Source organism: Plutella xylostella, chromosome 12 (assembly GCF_932276165.1).
Source record: "Plutella xylostella chromosome 12, ilPluXylo3.1, whole genome shotgun sequence".
Taxonomy (NCBI): domain Eukaryota; kingdom Metazoa; phylum Arthropoda; class Insecta; order Lepidoptera; family Plutellidae; genus Plutella; species Plutella xylostella.
The window spans coordinates 7,817,923-7,840,870 of NC_063992.1; the positions used below are offsets into that span (position 1 = coordinate 7,817,923).

The window sequence follows — 22,948 nt, forward strand, 5'->3', positions numbered from 1 at the left end:
TATCTTAGTTAACAAGAAATAGTTATTAAGAATAGTGTGTTTATTAACAGCATAATCCGTATACAATTTAACAATATTTTTTAAGCTATATTATTTGAGACGCTCCGCTCCGCTTCGCTGCGCTCCGCTTTGTTTTCGATATCTATGTGCACCTAACACGCTCCTCCTCGCTTTGCTCGTCGTCGCACCTATCTTTAGATTTAGGTCCTAAGGTTTTTAAGGTTAAACACCGTAAAAATCCGAGCAATTTTATTGCTTTGTTGTGTTACTTAACAACAAATACTACAAATAGTTTTCTATTTACAATATTTTAACTCTATATTTGAAACGCTCCGCTCCGCTTCGCTGCGCTCCGCTTTGTTTTTCAATATCTATGTGCACCTAACACGCTCCTCCTCGCTTTGCTCGTCGTCGCACCTATCTTTAGGTTTAGGTACTAAGGTTTTAAAGGTTAAACACCATAAAATTCCGAGCAATTGTTTTGCTCTATTTTTGAAACGCTCCGCTCCGCTTCGCTTCGCTCCGCTTTGTTTTTCGATATCTATGTGCACCTAACACGCTCCTCCTCGCTTTGCTCGTCGTCGCACCTATCTTTAGGTTTTGGGTCTAAGGTTTTTAAGACGTTTATGGTTTTTTTGGCAAAATCACGAATTATCACATTTTCGATCGGGATTTGAATTTTTCGTGATTATAATAAATCGGTATTTTATTTTTCGTAAGCTTAAGTAATCGTATTTTTTGACGTTCGTGTATTTGAAAATCGTAATAACAAATCTTCGTGATTATAATATTCGTAATTATAATTTACGTGATTTTTAGAATTCGGCATTTTAAAAAATCGGTATTGCAATATTTCGTAAATTACATATTCGGTGTTTTCAAATTCGGAAAAAAGTTTTTCGGAATATTTGGGTGTTCCCAAAATAAATAAATATACGTCCCCACTGCTGGGGCATGCACGGGTCTCCTTCCAATGAAGGAAGGATTTAGGCCTAGTTCACCACGCTGGCCAAGTGCGGGTTGGCGGACCCCAACACAAGCAAGCTTGTGCTAAGAGAGTTGTCGCGTAAGTAGGCAACCCGACTTTTACAGTATGTAAAAAAAAAGTATAAGTATAAGAACTATAAGTACTTAAGTACTAAAATTTCGAGGTACCTCATTACTATTAAATAGGAAGGCTTAGCAACTAGGCAGTTTAATCATTAACGTAAGTAATTAACATGAAACTGAAAATTATCTCTTACAGACTTCTTAATACGTACCTTCTCGTAACTATCATCTACATCTCATTCAGACTGTTGTATAATATAGGGAGTTGTAAAAGTAGTATAGTAATCCAAAATGGCTTGCCTTTGTAACTATATTTTAAAGCACGGTGTACCTATGTGTATTTGATTTAATAGTCATTGAAGGAGCTTTTGCCATACTATTATGTCGTATCGACAGAATGTAGACGACCGAATGGCGTAGTGGTTAGTGACCCTGACTACTGAGCCGAAGGTCCCGGGTTCGATTCCCGGCTGGGGCAGACATTTGTTTAAACACACATATATTTGTTCTCGGGTCTTCGATGTGCCCGTAAAATGACAATAGGCCCGCCCCCTATTACATTGGGACTAACATAACACTGGCGAAAAGTGGGTGCAGGAATGCACCTCTGCCTACCCCGCAAGGGTGTACTTTAGTACAAGGTGTGAGTGTTTTTTTTAAAATGTAACAACAACAACGAAATATGGTCATATTAACGTAATAAGGTATCCTATGAATTTGCTGTACAAAACGAAACGCATACACGCTCGTAGGTGGGTTTAGCACAGCATGAGTCCAATTAGTTTACTTTTATTATAACTACGTGAATCTGTTGTGAAAGAACACGTTGGCCATGCCCTGTAGGTATAGTAGAATTAACCTTCAATATAAAGTACCTACAAAGACGGCTTTAAAAAAACCTCGATTTAAACTTTCTACTCCAATTTAGATTAGTTAAATCATTTACATATTTTACCTTTATTTATAAACGTTTAACGTTGTACCGTCCCTACATAAGTTGGTTTACATAAATCTACTACTTTAAACAGATAGCTACCAAGTTAATGGCTCAAACAGAAAAAAAACTTCTACCTTATCCATACATAAATGTAAGTAAGTATTTAAGTGAGCTTCACAATGTAGGTATTAGTAACTTGAGTTGAGCTATAGCTATAAGTAAGTATCCATATTATCCATTACTTAAGTAAAAATACTCTATTTGAGTGTACTTAACCATCAAACTAGTAATGGACGAGCACATAGTCAATATCACACTGGTTGAAGAGTATTCCAAATGTAACTCTTACCTCACATGATTTAAGAACTATACTACGAATAATTACGAGTATACAATGCACCTGTTCATTATGACGGTCCCATCGGCATAGATCTGTTTATTGTAGACTAGCTGTTCCCGCGAGCTTCGCTTCGCCTTAAAAAGTTTTCTCGTGGAAATTTCGGGATAAAAAGTAGCCTATGTTCTTTCTCAGGGTCTAGAGTAGTCTAGACCATATGTATACCAAATTTCATTCAAATCCGTTCAGTAGTTTTGGCGTGAAAGAGTAACAGACAGCTGTCACACAGTTACTTTCGCATTTATAATATTAGTTAGGATTAGGATAGGATATGCCAAGTACATTAAATTTGCTTTCAAATATTTATCTTCTAAATAATGTCTCAATTTCGTTAGTAGCAAAGTGACTTGGCCCAATGTTTGTACATATTTTAGATGCACGCAACTGTATCTCTCTAAGGAGTTATGTAGCCTGTGGCGAGCTGGCGAGGTGTCAAAGGTTAGAAACTGGTTTTAGTTTACAAGAAAAATATTAGTAAGTTATGCAATAATTGTTTATGATCATAGTATATGCTCGCTATAATTATGTTTGCTGGGTGGAAGGTGAAATATGTATGGTGTTACATTAAACATTGGAAAGCAAATAATGTACCTAGAATAAATATTTAAGTATAAAACAGTGATTATCACAAACAAGGGAATATTTTGAAGATATTATAAATAAGATCATTGAACGTAATAGGCAAGACATTGCACCAAATATTTTTTTAATGAACATATTAATATTATATTGAGCATGAGCCTTTGTAAATAAAGTATCAAAAATTTAAAAACATGCATGATATCCTACATAGTAAATACTATATGGGTAAAGATCACGGACGGTCAAAAAGTATTAAAGTAGGCAAGACTAGCGAAGTGGACGTGCAACTTTTTGTTTGCAAATAAATGTAAACTAGATACCCCACCTGCCCGAGTGCCCGGCCCTCACATATATTGATTGACGTCAGAGCGGCGAAGGAACGTGATAAGCTTGAAAGCTTAAACTTACTTAAATAAGAATCTTAGATTGGCGCTTATTTACTTCGTTGAAAGAAGCGATCTATCTTCTTAGCTTTGAAGAATAAAATGGTTAATTTGCGTCTTCCTGCTGACATTTTAGTATAAAAATGGTTTAGAGGAGTGTCCAAAATGTTAAAGAAGTTAATAATGTAACAAATATTTATAAATTCTGCTTTCGATTCGTTTCGATCTGCAAGCTGAAGTGAATTTGGGCCGGCCGTATCTTCCGAAGAACTGATGACATCTGGGGTAGACGATTTCTCGAGTGGAGACCACGAACAGGCCAGCATAGCGTGACCCTGGCCTCCGCTGAGCGGACCACCATAGACATAATAGCCATTAATGCCTGGGGGAGGAAGGCCGAGGACAGAGTATTGTGGCACTCCTTGGGATAGACCTATGTCCAGCAGTAGAGGATTACGGATTGACAGTGAAGATAAGAATCGTTTCAGTTTTGTATGGTATTCCGCAACATGAACATTATTCACAAACGGTACAGTTTCCTCAACACTTCTCACGGAACTCACAAAGTGAGAGCGCAAGTTCTATTTTAAGACAATCACATTGCACAAGCCGGCTCCGAGTGACCCATAATGCGACTTTAATTAGGTGTTATTTAGTTTGTTGTGGAACAAAGATAATAAAGTGACATAATGAGTCATCCGCACTGAGCGCGACGGTGTAACTTGTCTGCTGTATGGCTGATGGATATCGTATGACTGAATGGCATTGTTGCGGTGATAATACTGCTTAATATTATTATGAGTATAATTATCATAGCTGGATATTTAATGGGTTAGTAATAATTTAGGATGGTGCTTGTATCGTCAATTATGAAGGTAAAGTTAGCTTTCAGCATAGCCTTATCATTACATTACTAATATTTGTCAGTAGTAAAAGATTAGAACATTGCTAGACTCGTAGTAGAGCATGTTTTTCTTGTAAATGAAATTTTAAGTAAGTACAGAATTCATACCTATATCGTTGATATTATCGATAGTAATTTTAAGCGTCACAGTCTTTAAAGTTAGTATCGGCAGGTACCCCCGCGGAAAGGAACCGTTTGTAGTTATGAAATTTATGAAACAATGATAGGTATTCATAATTTTATTTATATTATGAGTCCGACTTTAGTATAACTTTTACTCTTTGTGTTGCTTTCCTCTAATTGCTTGAAGAGATATCGTTTGGGAATAAAACTTTTTAATAACGTATTTGTTTTAATATTGAAACAATAAGCAGCCTAGACCTTGAGTGAATCATTCCCATCACGAGAATGTCTCGAAAGTATGCATTGTGCTGTCTCTGGTAAATTCGTTTTCTTTCATTGTTCTAATGTTAATGTTGTTAAATCATACATGTGTGATTAATTATATCAATTTATGTGTTCGATTCTGTAAGGATCTAAGTGCCTTATATAATTTTATCTTTTCTAGTAAACTTTCCATCTAAAATATACATTGGATTTACCACCACCGATCATTAGCAATTAACAACCCTTAAGCAGCCTCTCTCGCTATAGTCAAATCTGACGTGACTTGTATGGATTTGACCGATTTCTGACATCCAAGTTAATTGCTAATGTGACAGCAGTGGTACGGTACAAAACGAAGATCAAAACTCACATAGCATTCCTTGTGTCAGGAATGGCTCTATTGCTAGGCAGGGCGTCGGACGCCGCCTGGTTAAAGCGGTTCCTCACATAGGGGTCTATGTCCTTGGCCCCCCCAGCCACGTAGGCCGCCTCGTCGAAGTACGCCACGCCTCGGCCGCTGGCCGCCGTGCCCAGGGTCCCATACTCCTGGGTTTGAGGACTGCTTTCGGTCTCTTCGGACTCTGGGTGCTGCTTTATCAGTCTGAGGGCCACGTTTTCTTCCTGCGGACAAATATGGGGTGTGTTGTTAGTTTTTTATTAAACGGGAGTTAAACTGAAACTCAGCGCTATTTTCTAGAACCAGGAGCTCCTTCCTTTTTTACGCTTCAACACTTAAGTACTTATTTTTCTGATTGATTTGTGTATCCATCAAAATGTGTAGGTAGATATCGTTTTTTGTTTGTACTTGTAGTGATTTACAAAGGTTTGTAGAGTTGACCACAAAATGAGTTTTGTGTGGTGTATTCAAGACTGCGGTTTACATTCTATTTTGCCTGGGAGCTACAGAGTTTTCTTTAGTATGAAACTTCGTCAAAGGATAGTTGTTATGGTATGTTTAAAGAGTTATGCTATCAATTAAAAATAAATAACTACTAATACTAAAGCTAAAGATCACATCCAGTGGTGTGCTTTGGGAGAGGCCTACGTCTAGCAGTGGACTGCTATAGGCTGATGATGATGAACTACTAATACTAATAGTAGTATGGAACCCAAATGAAAACATTAAAATAGTATTTTAAGGACAGTTTAGTGAAACAATCCTATACTTGTTTATTAGGAATGTAGGGTTTTCCCACGGCTCAGATATAATAGAGAAGGTTGCTTAGTTCAATCTTGCGAAATTACTTTAGAAAGTAGCCATGATAAATAAGAATACTCGCATAAAGTTTTTTTTCATCACGAATTCGCAAGGCTGTTTTGCAATGGTGGGTATACATAATTATATCACCAAATAAAATGTAATGCGTTTTAAATTGGATACCATGGCACCTAGCTCATTATTGGCTGTGAAACAGAGTAACTGGGCAATTCATAAACTTTTTTTTTGAGTTAACTACCTATGTACGTACAAAGGTAAACGATGGATGGATATTTCAATTATCGTAGGTAAGGCCACACTTTACCTAAAATAGATTGTCATCTTAATAATTATACATAATATTATGGTGTTAAAATTGATTCTGTTGCAAGTTTGAGTCCCCTACTCCAGAGTATAATAATAATAGTACTACAATCTTTAAATATTTTTCCTTGTAAGAGATATCAGAGATTTATTTGTTCAAAACGAATCAAATGACACGCATGGCGGCTGATTCCACTATTATCTATGGACCACTGATTTATGTAACGATCATTAGATACGCCTTTTACATTACATTACATGGAGCAGACATAAATAAATAAATACGGATTGAAGTGCCCGCATTATTTGGATTAACAACTGTATTGCATATAAAATGGATTCGTAATCGCTGGTTGAAGCTTTTTAAACTTAAGTATTTCACAATGGACAACATTTCAAAAAACTAAAGCTGCTATAAATCGAAAACCATTTCGAGATTTAGCTCTAAAGGTCACAAAAAAAATGTTTTTGTATTTTTTGGATGTATCATTTTCGAGAAAATCATAAAATAGTAAAAAAGTGCTGATGACGTCATGCATCAGGTGCGATGCATTTTGATGATCAAAGCCTATAGATTTAAAAACAAAGTAACTGTCACTTTCATTTTTGATTGACGTTGACGTTTTATCGTGACGTTTTTGTTTATTTGGGTCATTTTCATTAATTCTGTTCTGACACTTTATGACAATTTTTTTTATTTATTATTAAGAGATTACCTCTATATAATATGTCCCAGAGCATGCCACCACCTACACAGCTGAAAAAATGCTTCTGCTTATTTTTTTACATGATAAGTACCTACTTTCCATCATCAGAAATATCAAGGTCATTTGAAAATGACCCATTTGTTGGTTGGCATGTAAACAAAGTTTAAATGTCACTTGTCAGTGTCATTTATGTTTTTTTTCGAGACTCAGGCAATAGACAAAAATAAAAATTGAGCCTTATATGTGACGTCACTTCCGGTTTTAAAATAATTAACTTTAAAGTTAAAAATAACATGCAAAAATTTATGTATATACAAAATAAAAAAATACGGGTCCACTAATTTTCTATAAACTTTCCGAATAACTAATAAAAATATAGGGTAAAGAAAATGAAATGTTGTCCATTTTATATAATAAGTCAACCGACGGCGCCTATTAAACTAGGACTTTTGTAGCAATTTATATTATTCTCATAAATATATTACGTATTCAATAGTTACAGGCATGGTAGCCGGCCCACTGTCCAATTATTCTTAACTTGGACACTGGTATGCAACACCACGCACAGTGGGTTAAATATGGCCATGACTTTCAATGGACAAGAAACAGTTAGCATTAATCCTATTATGTAAGTGTTTAGACTGGATTTTGGCCGCGGACCAACGTAGATGCAGTGAAAGTACCGGACAACTCGCGTCCTTGGCATCTCATTGCAACACCCACTATCAAGGTATCAAAGCCTTGATTCTCATAAACATACAATCGTAATCTCTCGTTTATATATGCGCGAGGTGTATTTCCCGCGAGAGTGATCGAGACAGATGCATGTTTCGATTGCTTTTATGTTGCGTGTGGTTCTGAATAAGCAGGTGAGTTGATTTTGAGTGGACTAAGATCCGGTACATGTTTGCCTTGTTCCGTGCTTTACATACAATCGTATCGATGTTCGGTTAAATGGCCACCTTACATATTATTAAGTTACATTTACGCACTTTTTCGTGTAGCTTTCGAATGGTTTCTTTGCATTGCGATTTCTTTTGTTTTGTGCTTTTGGTATAAGTATCATTTTCTTTGTCACAATCATGTTGAGGTTTCGTAAAATTTTCCAACAGGTGTAAAAAATATACTATCAAATTATTAAACTGCCATTTTTAGCATACGATGATGAAACCAAATTGCAGTGAGCACAAAAGATGTATCTATAAACGCGCGATTCGACCTTGTGTCATAATAACTCATAAAACATAAAGCACACAGTTGAATCTTGCGCAACACCGACCCAGAGCTTGTGTTTGTGCAAACTTCAGCTTTTCAAGTGGAATAATGATGAGCCCGACTAATTGCTTTATTTACTTTGTGTATCAATTAGAGCTTTTAAAGCTTATTTAATAGTGTTTAAACGTGCTTTTATGAGAGCGGAGGTTTATTGCTGTAATATTTATTTTTTGTTTGACTTCAAAGGATAGATATATAAGGATATCAATTCGATTATGTTTTAAAAATGTATTTGTTACTTCTTAAAACTCATCAAGGTACAAAATAAATAAATACGGACTGACAGAATACGGCTTTGAATATTTTTCCAAATGACGACTTTACCTATATCTTATAAATTTATTAGATTCGATGTCAATCATACTGTGTGTCCCATTACTTTCACTGAGACATAGGTACCTAAGGTTTGGTCCCAAATTTGCAAGGTAGAGTTAAATACTTTAACATGGTAACCCTGGCATGTTTATAACGGTGTCTAATTTTTTTATGGCCGTTGACCATGAACATATTATTATACAATTAGACATGACTTTGCATTGCCGTTTTACGTAAAGTAAAGTTATAAATAAAACTGCAAGTACCAAATAATACTTACGTCTAACATAAGACGTGATTAGAGTTTATTGGTTTCTGCTATTTCGACCATCTATATCTTCTTCTTAAACTGCTATTCCGTAAAAGCCTGCGCGTACTGCGATTTTTGTAGCACGACTTTCTGAGATACGATTTTTAAGCGCGCTATTCAGGCTGAGGTAATCCTCTGCGATTTATTTGTCACAGTGCGCGCTTACATAATATAAATTAATATATGTGATATTTCTGCAAAAAAAAAGACAGTGCGCGTAGGCCTAAAGGAGTATTTTTTGGCCAACGAAAGTCTAATCTTCCATAGTCTATGTGAAGGCTAGTAGGGGTAGCGTACAACAGGTTTATGGAAAATTATGCAGGCAACTTGCCCAAGATAGCACTTACCGTCCTAACGCACCCGAGGTGTGTAATTTAAAAGTGAAATTGTGCAGTAGGATTACTGTTGAAGCCAATTATACTTTCCTCTGTTTGATTAGAGGTTAGAGGAATCCGACTATAGTATAAGGGCTGATTTTTCAATGGTCAGATAAAAGTTATCTGGGTAATAATGTTCATGCTGTCGCGTCTGAATCTTTGTAATTAAAGAAGACATTGATATCGATTCTGAAGGCGGAAATTTTAAATTTAGAGACGTCAAAACCTTAATTTCTTTGTTTAAAATTCGACTCTATGATTGTTTCCGTAAATGTCATTTTATGCTAGCAATTTTTTTAGTTTGACAGCGTTAAAATTAGAATTTCTGCCTTCAGAATCAACATCATTGACAGGAATTTTATTCCGCAGATAACATTTATCTGACCATATTTTTCATTAATAACTGACTGATACTACTACTGCACTGTTAAAATTAGTACGATTTTTTATTTCGGTTGTCATATATAATAAGGTATTCTTACAGGGTGGAAAATTTTAAAAGTCCATGGAGAGAAAGTACCGTAAATCTTCAAGTTACTTACCCTCCAGGGCCCACTCATTTCTTCCACCCCATATTTGCTAAATATAGGTACTTAACTGTGCCTAAATACAAAGATAGAATTTGATCTAATCAGTGTTTCTAAGAGTAAGCCTAAGGTCAGCGCAAAGGCTCGGTACATCAACTGCATAGATTACACGGGGAGTGTGTTATTTACGATGGAATTTATCATCGATGAACGTTAATGTACGGTGATGCAACTCATTATAATTTAATAGTTGTGTCGTAAAAGTTTATAAAAAAATATACTTATCAATAAAAAATCACAGTAATATTACATGAAAAGCGCGACTAAAAAATCGTGTCGAAAAAGTTGCGCTACAAAAAATTACAGTGCGATAAATGATACGTACCTAAGTTAGTATAAAGCATGTAGATTACTGCATATACTATAGTGTTTGTTGCATACAGTATAATGTTCTAACGGGACGTGCGTCCTGTCATTTCAACAAGTGACGCAGATTCATATCGACGAATTAGATGATTTATATTATACAAGCTGTTCCCGCGAGCTTCGCTTCGCCTTAAAAAGTTTTCCCGTGTGAATTCCGGGATAAAAAGTAGCCTAAGTTCTTTCCCACAGTCTAGACCATATGTATACCATATTTCATTCAAATCCGTTCAGTAGTTTTGGCGTGAAAGAGTAACAGACACAGTTACATACTTTCGCATTTATAATATTAGTTAGGATGATTAAGTCAATGATGATTGTATACTTCTAGTACTACCAGCACACTTTATAGGTCAACTATTCCAAGAATTCGTTTCAAATCTGTAAGAAAATAGTCGCTGAATTGGATAAGTCTATTCCGTGGCGTATTCAGGGCGATAGTTTAAGAGAGAGATATTGGAAAAGTGTCAAATTCCTTATCCTCGGAGAGGATCAGATTCAAGATATTTCTAACATACAGACGAACTAAAAATAGCTTTGATATCAAACTGTCCGTCGTTTTAAAGGTTACCGCGGACTTGGGATAAAAAAAAAAAAACTTGCTATCAAGTATGCTGCGGGGAAAGCTAGAAGGGAGAAAGATGATAAAAGCTGTATAATAAAGACGGTCATTACTGAAGGCTTATATTATGATTACCCTTCGCCTATAAGTAGTATATAAATTATTGATCTACCTCCTCAATTGATTTGCAAAAGATATGTCATTTGATTTCCCCACCAAGTTAGCTTCCCGAGCTTTCAATCCAGTTTAGAGCTGTTTACTATATATAGTTATAAGGTTTATAAGCCGTTAAACTGGTAGACACGATTGGAAAGCCCCAAGTTACTTCTACAGATTCTAGTCACGAACCTATACATCCTTAATGTTGAACAATTTGGACCGTAGAATGTAGGTTTTAAGAGGTAATTTGCAACGCTCTTCCTTCTGCGACGAAAATACTAAGGCACCGTGAAGGCATAGGTATCTGCTTCCTCCGTGTTCTATCTAGAATCTAGATATAGGGATATGTCTGTATAGTTTATACTAGCCTAAGATGGCGAGCGTAATGGCTAGGGGTTTACTTTCATTGTCAGTTGCCTTGCAACAGCGTGCTACAATATTGTGTTGTAGGATAGTACAATGAATGTTATGGATTTTCTGGGTCCATAATTTACATTTTATGGTATCTATGTTTGTATTAGGCACGTCAATAGCCAAGATGAATATCCTGTTTCTGTAGAACGTTTTCTGACCTAAATGTTAAGTATTTAACTGTTTATTTAATTTAATAATAATACAAATTACGGTAAATTAAATCTTATGGAGTCGGATTTAAACAAAGAATTTAAGGTTTTGATACGAGTAGCACCGAAATTAGAATTTGTGCCTTCAGAATCGACATCAATATGACTTTATAATGTGTACCTTATATCTATTACCTGATCATTTATTGATTGAACAATGTAAACAATTTTATGAAGCATTGTTTTAGTAAAGCACAAAACTGAGACAAGGTAACAAAAGGTTGACACACGCTTGGGCAATGACTTAGAACGTTAGATAGAGCGCAATCCAAGTGGATTGTCCCCTATTATCTCACGCATGTTGCAGTCAATGCAATTTGTGATTAGGCAAGGAAATGTCTGCCTCTGGGCATTTGTTAGGAAACACAAATTAATTGGCCTTTTGTAAAGCCTCTAATGGACAACATTTCATTTTCTTTACCCTATATTTTTATTAGTTATTCGGAAAGTTTATAGAAAATAAGGGGACCCGTATTTTTTTATTTTGTATATACATAATTTTTTGCATGTTATTTTTAACTTTAAAGTTAATTATTTTAAAACGGGAAGTGACGTCACATATTAGGCTCAATTTTTATTTTTGTCTATTGCCTGAGTCTCGCAAAAAAACATAAATGACACTGACAAGTGACATTTAAACTTTGTTTACATGCCAACCAACAAATGGGTCATTTTCAAATGACCTTGATATTTCTGATGATGGAAAGTAGGTACTTATCATGTAAAAAAATAAGCAGAAGCATTTTTTCAGCTGTGTAGGCGGTGGCATGCTCTGGGACATATTATATAGAGGTCATCTCTTAATAATAAATAAAAAAAATAGTCAGAAAGTGTCAGAACAGAATTAATGAAAATGACCCAAATAAACAACAACGTCACGATAAAACGTCAACGTCAATCAAAAATGAAAGTGACAGTTACTTTGTTTTTAAATCTATAGGCTTTGATCATCAAAATGCATCGCACCTGATGCATGACGTCATCAGCACTTTTTTACTATTTTATGATTTTCTCGAAAATGATACATCCAAAAAATACAAAAACATTTTTTTTGTGGCCTTTAGAGCTAAATCTCGAAATGGTTTTCGATTTATAGCAGCTTTAGTTTTTTGAAATGTTGTCCATTGAGTTTCACTGTATTAACTGTTCACTTTTTGTTATATTTCATAACAAAAACCTTATTTCAATATTATTACAATCTAAATAGCCAAAATCTCAACAACTCCTCTATCGCAACTGTTATTGTTTTTTTAATGAAAGTCGTCTTATTTCATATTTTTCAAAGTTTATCAGTTATCAGTGTTACCGTCAAATTAACAACTAGGTACATGATACTTGTCTACTGGCCACCTTAACACATTTATATCGACGCGTGTTGCATGGCCAAGCATGAAAATATAAATATTCAAATATTACATTCAGTGCCTGTTACACCATGTACTGTATTAGTATAAATGTGAATGTTGTATACTTTCAATACTTGGTTAGATGTAGATAATTTTTTTTGAACTAATGTAATATACTCTCACTCATACTTTTTTTTGTACTAATGTAATATACTCTGGACATGGGTTATTTTATCTCAGAATTCCCAAGGCGAAACCTTTTAAGGCAAAGATCCAAGCTCGCAGGGAAAGCTAGCAATATTTATGAAGGTCCATAATAATGATACCTATATTATGTTTATGAAATAGTCTAGACTACGCAGTTTGGTTGTAATGTAAGTGTAATAGTAGCTTACGGAGATAGTAGAGATTGTACATTAAGATACCAGAAGCACTATGATGTTGAAACTCAGTCCAAATATTCGCCCGATGCATTGTTTGGACCACAATGAGCGAATTGCGTGAATAGTACTGAAACTTGAGAACAGAAGGTTATAACTGTTAGTGAATATTACTAATATAAAAGTGTTATCTTATCCTGATGTTGTACCTTTACAGACGGCAAAGCCTTTTCTCCTTCTAGATACGGTGGCTTTCGAATATCACAAGTGTTACAAGTATTGTTCACCATTTTGATAATAAAAGGAATAAAGCAATAATTTCCGATGTGACAATAATTTAGATATCGCACAGAATTCATTGACCGAAGCGGCCAACGCATTGCATCGTGAACTCATATATGTATGTATAAGTAATTATAGTATACTGTAATGCTTAGTTATTTTATTACCCTAAATTTACCAAAAAACAAACAAACAACATAATTAAATTCCTCGACCTAAAATAATTTTACGTTTTATTTTATTTTAGATTGCATGATAACTTTGGTAACGGTAAATTGATTGTTTACCGGGTCAATATTTTATGAAATTACTTCAATCCTATTACCAATGTCGATCCAATTATAAAAAAATACGTGACCTTTTTTTTAAATGACCGATGAATGAAGTTACAACTTTAGAAGAGGTTACGGAGGAAGAAATTACTTAGAAAGTGAAAGTGGTTGCCGGGAAGGGACAGCTAGCCGTCAAGTGCAGAGCTCGCACCCTTATTACCACCTTGTACTACGAACACTGACGTGACTAGTAATACTTGCGAACTATGAAAAAGTCCCACTCATAAAATGCGACACAAAATGGCCCAAATTTATTAAATCATTTCTTTTAACATTTGAAAAACTATTACGTTTTTAGTTGCTAATATTCTGGACCACTCTACATGAATATAACAGACGGCGAGTTTAAGATACCTAGTATTTTCCGTTTAGGAGTAATTTTGTGCTATTGTCACTAGAACTTTTCATCTCGTGAGTGTACCTAATAATAGCCACAAAAAATTTAAAGTTCAGTGATACATAAATGTTAATTATATGTTGTTAGGATCGTAGTTTACCGACAAATAACTGAAAAAATAACTATAACAGTTTTGGGTGAATTTCCCGCGGCCAAAAATTGCGTGGCATCAATGAAATCGGTACTAAAAAACCAAGTTATAATTTTCTAATATTTTTTTCCGGTTAAGTGAAATAGTTATCTATGTGTAGCACTAAATATTGTATTAATAGGATTAATGGATATTTTTAAATAAAATATTAAACCTCCAAATCTTTCATTGCCGTGTCTGTCCCCACGTAACCACGTTTTGTATTATTCTTCATTGATGAAAAAATATTGAGTATTGATAGTTAAACTTAGTTTCATTTGATACATTAATAGTTAAAGTATTGTCAGGGAATACATTTATTGAAATATATAAAGAATATAACGAACGGTAAGTGAAAATTCATGTGTCCCAGAACTTCTGTTCATCGCCGTGTCCTAAACATGATCAAGGATATTGTTTTACCTATGAACTTGGGTGCCCCTCTGAGTGCGCTAATCGTTTCTTACAAGTGTCGCCTAACTGCTAGAGGTGGCAGGAGGTTCATCGGTGCCCGCGTTTTTGCGCAATAGTGAAAATCAGTAAATTTTTTGGGGACTGGACAATTTTTCTTTCATTGCCGTGGATAGATATAACTTCTATAAAATTAAGTTTGTCTTCTAGAATAAGCATTCAAAAGAAAGCTTTTTGAAAATATTTACCTGATAAAGTGTTTATTTCTTCGAATAGTTAATACTTTTGTAGTTATTTATATTTAATGCCTTGGTTTTCATCGCCATGCTTTCATTTCCGTGGCTTCCGTGGCCAATATTTGCTATGGCAATGAAAAAAAGCCACGGCAATGAAAAAAAATTAATTGCCATGTCTTGTTAAATAATTTGTATTCATTGCCGTGGTTAGGTTATTCATTTCCGTGGCCAGGTTATTCATTTCCGTGACTTATGTTTTCATCGCCGTGGTATGTATGATTAGGCAAAGTAACATATCTTTACCATCTTTTACCTGTAATACAGGTAATACCGATCACTGACATTACCTACAGGACTAGTAACATTACCTCTTTTTGCAGTGCGTTAAAACGGGTGCGTATCGCGATGTATAAAAACGAAATATATAATACTAGCTGTTCCCGCGCGCTTCGCTTCGCCTCAAAAAGTTTTCCCGTGGGAATACCGAGATAAAAAGTAGCCTATGTTCTTTCCCAGGGTCTAGACCGTATGTATACCAAATTTCATTCAAATCCGTTCAGTAGTTTTGGCGTGAAAGAGTAACAGACAGACAGACAGACAGACAGACACAGTTACTTTCGCATTTATAATATTAGTTAGGATTAGGATTACATTAATAATAACAATCACAACATAATTATAATGAACGTTATGTATAAATAAGATCGGTGGTAGCTCAGTCGGGTAAGCGCCCGCTTCCCACGGCAATGATGCGGGTGCGAATTCCGGCACTGACATGTACCAATGTGTTCCTTTGAATTTAAATACAATGTATACCATCACTCTTACGGTGAAGGAAAACACCGTGAAGAATCCTGCATATCTACCTATAGATTTAGCACATCTAGATAATATGTGAACCCACCAACCCGCTGTGGACCAGCGTGGTGGGAAATAGTCCAAGCTTAGAAAGGCAGCTTAGACCTTGGGGATATGCACATTGCACAAAGGTCCCATTAGAGAGAGCCAGGTGCAGGTACTTACACCTCCCACAGATAGTAGAATAGAATATAATAGAACAAACATCTCTGCAGGAACTCAGCTGGATGCTAAGTGGCCTTAATGCTTGCACCGTGTAGGCCTCCGTATGAACTTGGGCAAGACAAAAGTCATGTAGAATGTTCACATAAAACCGGAGCCGGTGATCGTTCGTGAGACAACTATCGAAGTTGTGCAATAATATGACTACCTGAGGCAGACTATTCGGCTAGGCAGAAGCAACTTCGACAAGAAGGCTGAAAGGCTCATCCAACACTCTACAACCATTGCGCCCTGCTAGTTATGACATATGGTGCATATACGTGGACACTGATGGTGGGACTGGTCCACCGATTTAAAGTCACTCAGCGTGCTATGGAGAGAGCTATGCTTGGGGTTTCTCTAATGGATGGTATCAGAAAAGAGGTTATACGTCAGAGGACTAAGTTTACCAACATAGCTGTCAAAATATGCAAGCTTAGGCAGGTAGCCGGTAGTGGCTGGATTCGGAAGACTGAGGACCGAGTTTGTGGCGCTCCTTGGGAGAGGCCTATGTCCAGCATTGGATGATTATTAGGCTGATGATGATAACATGTACATTTCATATTATTATACCAATTAAAATATACTATGATTTAGCATAAAGTTCATAAAATATTCTATCATATCACATAATCTGTTAAATTACACAACACCATCAAAACCTCTAGCACCACAACCTAAAGATAGGTGCGATGACGAGAAAAGCGAGGAGGAGCGGTTAAGTGCACATGTTCATCAAAAGCGAAGCGGGGCTACATGGGGAGACGCTCTATGTTTAGGTTTTGGTGCAAGGAGTTTTGACTGCGTTATTATTATTGGCGCTATGTAGGGAGACGCTTAGCTGACCAACATGTGCACCTAACCGCACCTATCTTTATATTTTGGTGCTAGGTGTTTTGCCGGTGTTGTGTTATTCAGCACAGATTATGTCATATTATAGTATAATTTATGAATTTTACATAAAATGAACAGTATACGAATTGGATATTATACCTTATGAAAATATAGATGTTATAGGTAAGGTTTATCATATGTTGTGAACGTTATTAATGTGAAATGAAACATTTTGTTTTATACGTCGCAATACGGACCCCATAATGCTACTTAGAGAATTCCATACTATATTCTTATTTTTTTATACATACTGCCGTTCTTTCTTTCGTTCCAATATCTATCCAAATATTTCTGCCATACATACCTGTCTAAGTTTAAGTTTCCCACACAGTCTTTTTAAAAAATTGCAGTGGATTGATTCTTTCATTTCCATTGTATACAGTTCTTTCATTGCCGTGGAAGTTTGTTTCATTGCCGTGGGCCTTTGTTTCATTGCCGTGGACGCTTGTTTCATTGCCGTGAACGCATGTTTCATCGCCGTGGCAGGAAATTTTTTATCATCCGTATCTCATTCAGTTTTTAACTTATCTGCTACCCATTAAGTAAGAACACTAACATTAACAAAAACTTGAATAAAAGCGTTTTTCTAATATAAAAAACCTTAAGATAAAAAAGTCCACGGAAATGAAGATTTTTTAGGACTTGTTGAAATCCACCCTTTTGCTGAGCTTAAATAAATTGTACTTATTAGTTTTTAAGTGTAGGTATGTATGTATTGGACTTGCTTACATGCAATATGTATCCTAATTAGTAGATTAAGATAGCGTGGGTGATCATATTTATAACCAAATTTTATTGAATCCTTATTTAAGTTATTAAATTCGCGGAAAGATTTGATAATTATTCCACGTCATTTTTCGAGTTAATTGTTATGTTGTGCAAACAAAAGTATGTTTTTCTTAATGAACGTAACGTTCTCAAATAATTTATATGGGTAGGTAAGGTAAAAATAATTAAGATAAGTATTATTTTATTACAACATAGGTAGGTACTTAATAAAAAATAGTATACGAGCATGTTAGACGTGTAACAACTTTACGCAATACGATTACGGTCTTAAATATTTTAATGGAAATTTACATTGCAGGAAAATGTCCATTTAAAATTTACAATGGAGTCCTAACTGGTCACTTAGCTTTCACCGTTTAGACCAATGGCCAATTTTGGACACAGTGACAAATAACTTTCTATATTATATTAATGTTCCATTATACATAGGAATTACATCCTTCCGGCATAATTTCATTCCAGGTAGTAATTTCCTTTTGTATCTAATAAATTTGGCTCACTGGGTACTAAGCAAAGCAAGCAAAATAAAATTATAGATAACTAATAAAACAATTTGGTGATTGCATTGAAAAAATAACAAAACAATAGCCAGTACGCAAAGCAGAAGAGTAAAAAAACAAACCAAAAAACAGATACCAGTTATTTTAATTAACGGATGTGGATATCTGACCTGATACATCGACTGTTATCTCGTGGGTAGGTGTGCAAGACATACGAGAAGCAAAATGGCCCAATTATATCTGCCACTTCACTTTCTAAGTTACTTAGAACAGTGTTAGTACACAGCTGTTACATCATTACTTCAAGAAAATGATGGATGAGACAAGGCGTATTTATTATGAACTAGTTCGAGGTGTCCGGTTCGTTACTGCGGTGATGCGAAAATGATTGACCGGGAAACACCGTGATCAGTTGGGAATTAAAAATATAAATTATATTGAACAGCTCAATTATCACCAGCATGCTAAATATGTACAAGAATTAGGATTAGAATTATGTAGTCGTAGTACTACTTCCTGCGATCTACTTTTTGCACGTAGAACGCACGTAAGCCTCTACATCAACAACTTTACTATATGTAGCTGTCGTCGGCCGCTCAGCATAATAATTTTTGGATACATTAGTAAGTATAAAGTATTATAGAACTACCCTTCACCGGACACTTACAAGGCTTCATTCCCGCATGATCGGCTAATGGCTGGTTATAAACACATTTTAAGTTCACCGAGACTTGCCGACACTCAAATTGTTCACGTATTTGTGCTAATGATGGTAGTCTACTTGAATCTACTCTTATTGGAATACGTTCTTAGAATAACTGTGAAATCTGATGAAATAAAGTTAGATACCGTATATGTCTTCGCAACGACATCGCGAGCAGTTTTATATCGAAGAGTAAATTTAATAACACATTTGACAGCTCAACGCGTCCATAGTATCGATACATTTGAAATTGGATACATATTTTATTAATTATTGTTTTTAAATATTTTAAAGGTGGCTAGTAAAAAAAAACTATCATGTGTACTATAATTAAATAATATATAATAAAAATTAAATTAAAAACTCATTTAAGTACTTACTTATAAATAATTTAACAAATTATGGATGATGTTATTTACGATAACAACTTTAAAATAGTTTCTAATCGGTCACATAAGGTATTTCTCATGGTCGTCGTCTATAATTAATTAAGGTAGGTTTAACTAAATATAAGTTTAACAATATTGGTTGGAATGTCCATCCCCCTATTGTGTATGTGTACATACCTTTTGTAGGTAGTTTTATGTTATATCCGTATACCTAAGATAAGTATAAATGACTACGAATATTGTACGTTTGGAAACCTATTAATTTCATGCGCATGGATCTCCCGGAAAAGTTATTTCTGTTAATAGAATACGTTTTTTATACCTACTTCGTTTAAATTGAGTTAAAATTCAGCAAGCGTACAAATATAGGCCGTTAGAAATGCATATGTATGAATATGCACATGTTAATACGTATTGATACAGTTGGTAGTCCTAATTAAAATCTAACAATTTAGACCATTACAGTAAAAAAAATATACCTAGATAGAAAAAAATATAACGCTTTACAATTAATTTACAGGCTAGAATACATGAGATTCCAATTTCCAAATTTCGATGAAATGTATCGTTCTTATTTCAATTCTTGCAATGTCATGTCATGTCAGTTAAACAAAAGAAAAAAAAACAGTTGTCTGTGGTTCCCGCGCTCGGAAGTCAACAAAGGAGGCGGGACTGCAATTAGAGTTTTTTTCAAGTTAACATTAGCCTCTTTCTTAGTTCTAAGAAGGAACTTGCAATAGCTTATAGTTAGTGTAGGCACGTTTGGATCATGTGTTAGCATTAACGCAGTCAATTAATCTTATAAGTTATTTTCACTTGTTATTACAAACAATTGAGTTAAACTCTTGTGCGTTTTATTCAATTCTTGCAGGCACATACCTACTGCAATTTGTATATTATATCGAAGTAAGTAATATAATAATTATGTATGTGTGTAGGATAAACTATGGCTATAATCTGCAAAATAATACCTATCGCTGCGTATAATTATATAAAATATAAAGTCACAAACATAAAAAATGTTTGTGAAATCTGCAAAAACTACTGCATAGTTTACTTAAGTACCTATTCAGATACTACTACAGAAAAAACAAACTTCGATCATCATTATTATATTTTTTGTTTTCATACAATACAATGCTTCATAAAATCACAATAGGGAAACTCGGTTCCATTTTCCACACTTTCAATAATGTGGTGTCACTTTCGTCGAGGCTGCAATAATCAGTGGTCGATGTTGAGCATAGCTTATGGTTCCGATTGGTGGCGAACGTCACATGAAGTGGCAGCTAGCAGCTAACTATTATACACATACAGTGTGTTGTTTTTCGGACCCGTTAAATTTTAAGGGTGGATTCTACTAGTAATTCCATCAAGATAAAACTTACATACTTACCATGAAATAGACGGTGAAGGAAGCTGGATAAAGGATGGAAACGTTCCTGTCCGGCTAGCGACAAGTGTGCTTGACCTCTTCGGTTTGCACCCGTTCACGTCCAGGTTGAGGGGCTGATTTTCCGTGTCGCGGCGTAGGACTACGTGAGTGTAGTACGCGGCGGAGTGGTGGTGTCACCTTCGTGCAAGTTGGGAGCGGCAGGATAATCGGTATCGACTGGCTCAGACCAAGGCGCTTGGCGAAGTGTCACACTTTGTATTAATCTATCACACTATTTCTCGGCCGGGAATCGACTTGGAACTAGGGACGATTGCAGTCAGTACCTACAGCTATGCTATTTGAAAAGTTATAGAAGTACCTACGTTTAATCAATTTAAATTATGTGAAAGTGTTGTATGAGGTTCACGGTCGCTGGTCCTAAAGGTATAATCAAAGAGAACTCTTACAGCTGGTTTCTGCTTGCTTTTCAATTGCTACTTATTCTATACCCTTCAATATTCCCACCTACTTAGGTATGAACTTAGATTTGATAAGAGGTACAAAGTGTGAACTTTATCCATTGATATCTAGTTGTTAGTATAACTTGTTATTTACAATTATTGCAACCAAATAATTAAGTTCAGAAAACAAAACAAGTGCGCCATGTTTTGGTTTTTGTGTAGACGACTATAAAATTTAAAAAAAGATACACACACAGTATTTAATTACACAGCACAGAAGGCAATATTGCAAAGGAATCGCAATATTGCCAACTGTGCAGTGAAAGTGTAAATTTAAAAAAAACTTTTGTATTCTTAACTAAACAACAACGAAAAATTAAAGCATCGAGTATTAAGGTGAACATACAAAAATAATAAAGTTACAAAATACGATTACGAAACTACCTACTATTGAAATTAATTTAAAAGCGTCTTCGCAATTTGGAAGCCGAATCAGTCATCGTTTTGTAGTTTTCGTTTTAAATTGATTCACAAAAAACATTGAATCGATTAGTTCGAGACACACTTTTGTCATGGAGTTGACATTTACTCCATTACTTTTTTACAACTCACGATCATTCATGACCACGAATTGCCATAAAATTTAACATTCAACCTTGTTATTTAACATTTTGTACATGATACTGGTGTATTTTGCTAAGAATACTCAACTACTGTTAAATAAAACTCATGTTATATTATACCATAGCTATAACAATAACAATCGCGTATTAAAATACAATTCATGAATATATAAGTCGGATACCCTGACTAAATAATCCTGCTTTAAACTAATAATTCAAATGATCCGAAAACCAGTGGTCTATGTTGAGTCACCCTGTTTTTAACGTATCATTATAAGTACACATTATTTTTAGCTAAATCGATATTATGGACAAAAAAGTCGATTCACCACGCTCTACCGCTTTTCTTTGTTTTGACTATTTCGATTTTAAAAGTTTCTAAAGACTATTACCTAATATGCAAAGTAGTGCAATATTAATTACACAGATAAAATGTTTTATAATAGTTAGTACTCCTGTAATTGGGCTCTGATGTAACATCGTGGGTATAGAAACCGGATTTTGGAGGAACGTAAAATGAAAGCGGTCAGTTTACTGCCATAGAATAGTTCGCTAAATAGATTAATGATTTTCTGCGTACTAAAGTTTCTATGCCCATGGAAAGCCTTTCTTTTATTTTATGTCACCGTTTTTATGTCCGACCATTAAAAATAATATTAGTTAAAGCAGGAGCGTAGGCAGTTCTTTGGCAACACACCTACTTACTTTTTTAAATTATTGTATTTTTATAATATCTCGACCCTACCTTATGTTGCTAGCATATAGGTACTTAGTTAAAAGGGCCAGAACAACCTACTGGACCTGAAACCAAATAAGATTTCCATAAGTATATAATATAATTATATATTTTAATGATACCAAGCTAATCACTTTTGCATGACACGACGCGATGTGTTTATTGCACAAGTTAATTACTTGTATGACCATGATTTCTGAGGGCATGCTTAATTTAATGTGTTTTTTACGAGATAGATACAATATTTATATCTTTACATGTTTGAAATTTGGTATGAACCCTTTGATCGACTCATTTTGAAAGCTTCAATTACTAATATAGGTATCTACTATTTACTATATAATAAAACATGTATAAGGTAGGAGCGATTGTATCATGTGCAACGCACTCTATATATAAAATGCATAAAGGACATTAATTAAAAAACCGTTTTAAATTGTTTCAAGTCCGTATTTGCAAGTGGTA

The 22,948-nt window shown here is 34.9% G+C and overlaps 1 protein-coding gene across 2 annotated transcripts in view; it reads right to left on the reverse strand.

The window, feature by feature from the left end:
* LOC105384984 (polypeptide N-acetylgalactosaminyltransferase 2) overlaps positions 1 to 22,948 on the reverse strand; it is a 50,193-nt gene that overhangs the window by 22,709 nt on the left and 4,536 nt on the right. For both annotated transcript variants that reach the window (XM_048624691.1, XM_048624690.1), the window contains exon 2: positions 5,011 to 5,261. In XM_048624691.1, the coding sequence (XP_048480648.1) occupies positions 5,011 to 5,261 (251 nt within the window). The remainder of the gene's footprint in view (positions 1 to 5,010; positions 5,262 to 22,948) is intronic.